The following is a 4,075-nucleotide window of genomic DNA, read 5'->3' on the forward strand; positions in this document are numbered from 1 at the left end:
ATAATTAACAAATATAATAATTATAATAATAATTAACAAATATAATAATTATATTAATAATTAACAAATATAATAATTATACTAATAATTAACAAAAAAAAATTGTTTTTCTTCATTTATTAGTTTGCTATCTTTGCTTTGCCATTTTTTTTTTATTATCGTATTTATTATAATATTAATACTGTAATTTAAATTAATTACATTTCTTTGTTTTACTTTTTTAGAACTTTCTGAATTAGTGACATCAGATTACCAGAGTAAGTTCAATTTTTTTAAGATAACTGAGAAGTTGCCGTAGTAAACAGTAAGAGTAACATAACTTTATCTAGTTTGTTTGTGAAATTAGCTATGTCTCCCTTGCAACTTGGCTCACATTTACTAGTTGCCTGTAGCACTCATATCACTTTAACCCATGATCGATCACAGTGCTCATGTTGCATTACTCACAGTTGCTCAGTTTTGTATTTGTTTAATGCTTTAGCTAGTAGTATAAAATGTTTATGTAAAGTTGAACAAAGGGTTTAAAATTGTTGATATTTTTTATCCTAGTACAAGTACGGACAGGCTCGGTCCATAGACTGGAAATTGTACTACAGAAGGTTCAGCCAGGAATTCATTGGAAAGGTCTTGGAAAACAGATGGAAGGCCATGGATCCTTAATGGAAGCAAAGGAAAGAGGTATGGTATCACTGTCAGGTGGCAGCCATATTAGCATTTGTTTTCTTATAAAGTTGACAAATGTTTGTATCATTACACCGTAATTAATATTAGTAGTTCATCCAGCAAGGTAGATCATCTGGGACCTTGGTACTCCCAGAATATTTTATATAATAATAATATGTTAGACTTATATTGCGCTTCATGCCAATAAGGTCTCTAAGCGCTTCACATTATTACCCCAGTCATTGGAAGCAAGCAAGTATGGAACACATACTCAGCTCTCTGGGGAGAATTCTATAATATTGCAGCAGCAATCAGCGCATTTTGTGTTTGAACCTACTAGTTACCCACTAGTACTCCTGGGTGGAGATAGACAATTGTAGCTAATGTGCTTTGCCTAAGGACACATGCGAAATGCACAGCGTTGGATTGGGTCATAAATCAGGCATCAGGACTCTGCAATTCTTAAAATTGGATCATGTCTATGATAAAGTTTTACTTGCCCTGGGCTGGTATGTTAAATTTAGCAGTTCTCATTAGAATACAAATCTTGGGAGTTTTTTGATAGTTCTGTTTACAGGGTTTAATTTCAGATCTGAGTTTACAGGGTTTAATTTTAGATCTGAGTTTACAGGGTTTAATTTTAGATCTGAGTTTACAGGGTTTAATTTTAGATCTGAGTTTACAGGGTTTAATTTTAGAGCTTTTGTCTTGTTTGAAGCACACAGTGAAGAATAGAACCATGAAAAGTACCTAGTAATCGATTTTTGGTGCTAATTATTCTATTTATGGCCTATATCATCTCATATTTAACCCTGTGCACTGTCTACTTTATTAAAAATATATTTTTCATTGTGTTTTTAATTTTTTTTTTTCCATTACTTTGTTTTTGCTCACAGGCCAAATTAAATTGCCTTGTGGGCCAAATTTGTGCCGCAGCTGCCTATTGAGAACCAGAGCTCTTAAGTCTTGTCATGGAAATGAGGGGATTAGACTAACATTCTATACATTCACTTTTATTCAAATCATTTATCATCATTTGATTTATAGAATTGAAATTCCGGATGTGTACAGTCAAGAAAGTTGATGAAGTGACCCATGACACAAAGTTGCTGACTTTTGAACTTCCGGAAGGCTCGTGGATGCACCCTCCGATTGGTTACCATGTGTATTTAAAAGCCAATGTTAATGGTAGGTTCACTTAATGTGGAATAATTTACTTGCAGTTAATAAACTATTTTATAAAGTATTTTAAGACTCAATTCTGCTTCATATTATCACAAGCAGATAATATTCTTGTTCATATTATTACAATTAAATTTAATATTAAAAATACAGTTTCCAGATGTGTGTATATTCATGAAAATTATATTAATATGTGATACAAAATTTTTTTGGCAAATTATTATCAATTGTAATGCTCTTTAGAATTATGTTAAGGTGTTATCTCATATAACACATGCAACATCTTCCTCTATTTATTTTCTTTTGTACTGCCCCATGCCCCTGCAAACAAACTTATATAAAATAAATAAAGTAGATAATTTTACATTGAAAACAGCTTCAACAAAACCTGCTCTACAGGAATAGAAAATTATATAATAATTAATTATTATTATCAATTGTAATGCTCTTTAGAATTATGTTAAGGTGTTATCTCATATAACACATGCAACATCTTCCTCTATATCTTTTCTTTTGTACTGCCCCATGCCCCTGCAAACAAACTTATATAAAATAAATAAAGTAGATAATTTTACATTGAAAACAGCTTCAACAAAACCTGCTCTACAGGAATAGAAAATTATATAATAATTAATTATAAAGAATAATTAATTATAATTAATTAATAATTAATTAATAATTAATAATAATTAATAATAATTAATAATTAATAATTAATTATTAATTATTAATTAATTATTAATTATTATTTATTAATAATTAATTATATTATTATAGGAATAGAAAGTTGTTTTTTTTAATTTATTTATTTTTTCTCTTAATCACAGGGTCAACTGTGAATCGTCCATACACTGTTGTCCTACCAACTATTGAAGATCAGTCAAAGACATGTACACTCATACACCTCATGATTAAAGTATATAAGGATGGCTTGATGACCCCCACAATTGGAGCCCTGAAAGAAGGTAAATAAAACAACAGCATGGCCAGCGGAAGCGGGGGCTCGGGCTCCCCCCCCCCCCACTTTTTGGCAAAATATATAATGTCTGGAGATTTTTGTATGATCGGAAATGCAAGAAAAGAAGGAGGGAAGAAGGAGGAGAAGGATGGGAAAGAGAATGTTTATCCGGTACCCGACCGAGTTACATTTTCTCGCAATTCACGTTGGCGGATTTGGGGGAGGGGGTCCTGACCCCTCACTTGGGCAACAAAAAAAAGGGGGGAAAAGAAAAGAATTCTGGACTTACCTTTTCAGGACCCGTGAGCTAATTTTTTTTTTTTTTTTTTTTTTTTTTTTGGTTACAATTAGAAAATTAGAATTGTGAAGAACATAAAAGTCATTAAAACACACTTCAAATGTCGGGAAAGCTCATTTCCCGCCATCTAGAAATCAAAATTTTCCCCCCGGACCACCCTTTCTTTTTGGGATTGATCGATTCATGGGAAAAGAAATACGCATGCAACTACTCATTTGTTTATGTAGGCCCTATGTATACACACATAAAATAAAAAATGAGAAAAATTTACCTGACCTTTTTCAAGAGGGGAAAACCTTGAATTTTAAAGAAATTCAAAAGTCATTAAAAGACATTTCAGAAGTCAGGAAAGCTCATTTCCTGCCATCTAGAAATCGAAATTTTCCCGGGGGAACCTGGACCCCCTTTATCTTTGGAGTTCATTGATTAATTGAATCATTTTCAAGAGTGTGGGGGGGGGGGAACCTTGAATTTTGAAGAATTTGAAAGTCATTAAAAGACACCTCAGAAGTCGGGAAAGCTCATTTTCGCCACCTAGGAATCAAAATTTTCCTGGGGAAAAACCACAGAACCCCCTTTCTTTTTGGGATTTATTAATTTATGGAAAATTTGTATGCAACTACTCATTTTTTAAACATTTGTATGTACGTATACACACATAACCCCTATTTACTGTAACAATGGGAAAAAATTACCTGACCATTTTCAAGATAGGGAAACCTTGAATTTTGAAGAACTTAAATTAAAGTCACTAAAAGATATTTCAGAAGTCGGGAAAGCTGATTGCCCACCATTTAGAAATCAACATTTTCCCGGGAAGAACCTGAACCTCCCTTTTCTCTTTGGGTTCATTTATTCATTATAATAATTTTCAAAGGGGGAAACCTTGAATTTTGAAGAACTTAAAAGTAATTAAAAGACACCTCAGAAGTCGGGAAAACTCATTTCCCGCCTTCTAGGAATCAAAATTTTCC

General features: G+C 32.3%; 1 protein-coding gene across 1 annotated transcript in view; it reads left to right on the top strand.

Moving 5' to 3' along the window:
- Positions 1-224: 224 nt before the first annotated feature.
- LOC117116897 (cytochrome b5 reductase 4-like) overlaps positions 225-4,075 on the top strand; it is a gene marked incomplete at its 5' end in the record, with an annotated part of 23,606 nt that continues 19,755 nt past the window's right edge. Inside the window, 4 exon segments of the mRNA XM_033261023.1 lie at positions 225-257; positions 550-678; positions 1,711-1,851; positions 2,673-2,810. Coding sequence (XP_033116914.1) covers positions 639-678; positions 1,711-1,851; positions 2,673-2,810 — 319 coding nt within the window.

Source organism: Anneissia japonica, unplaced genomic scaffold, assembly GCF_011630105.1.
Source record: "Anneissia japonica isolate Jap-2015-1 unplaced genomic scaffold, ASM1163010v1 scaffold1302_len1884557_cov193, whole genome shotgun sequence".
Classification (NCBI taxonomy): Eukaryota; Metazoa; Echinodermata; class Crinoidea; order Comatulida; family Comatulidae; genus Anneissia; species Anneissia japonica.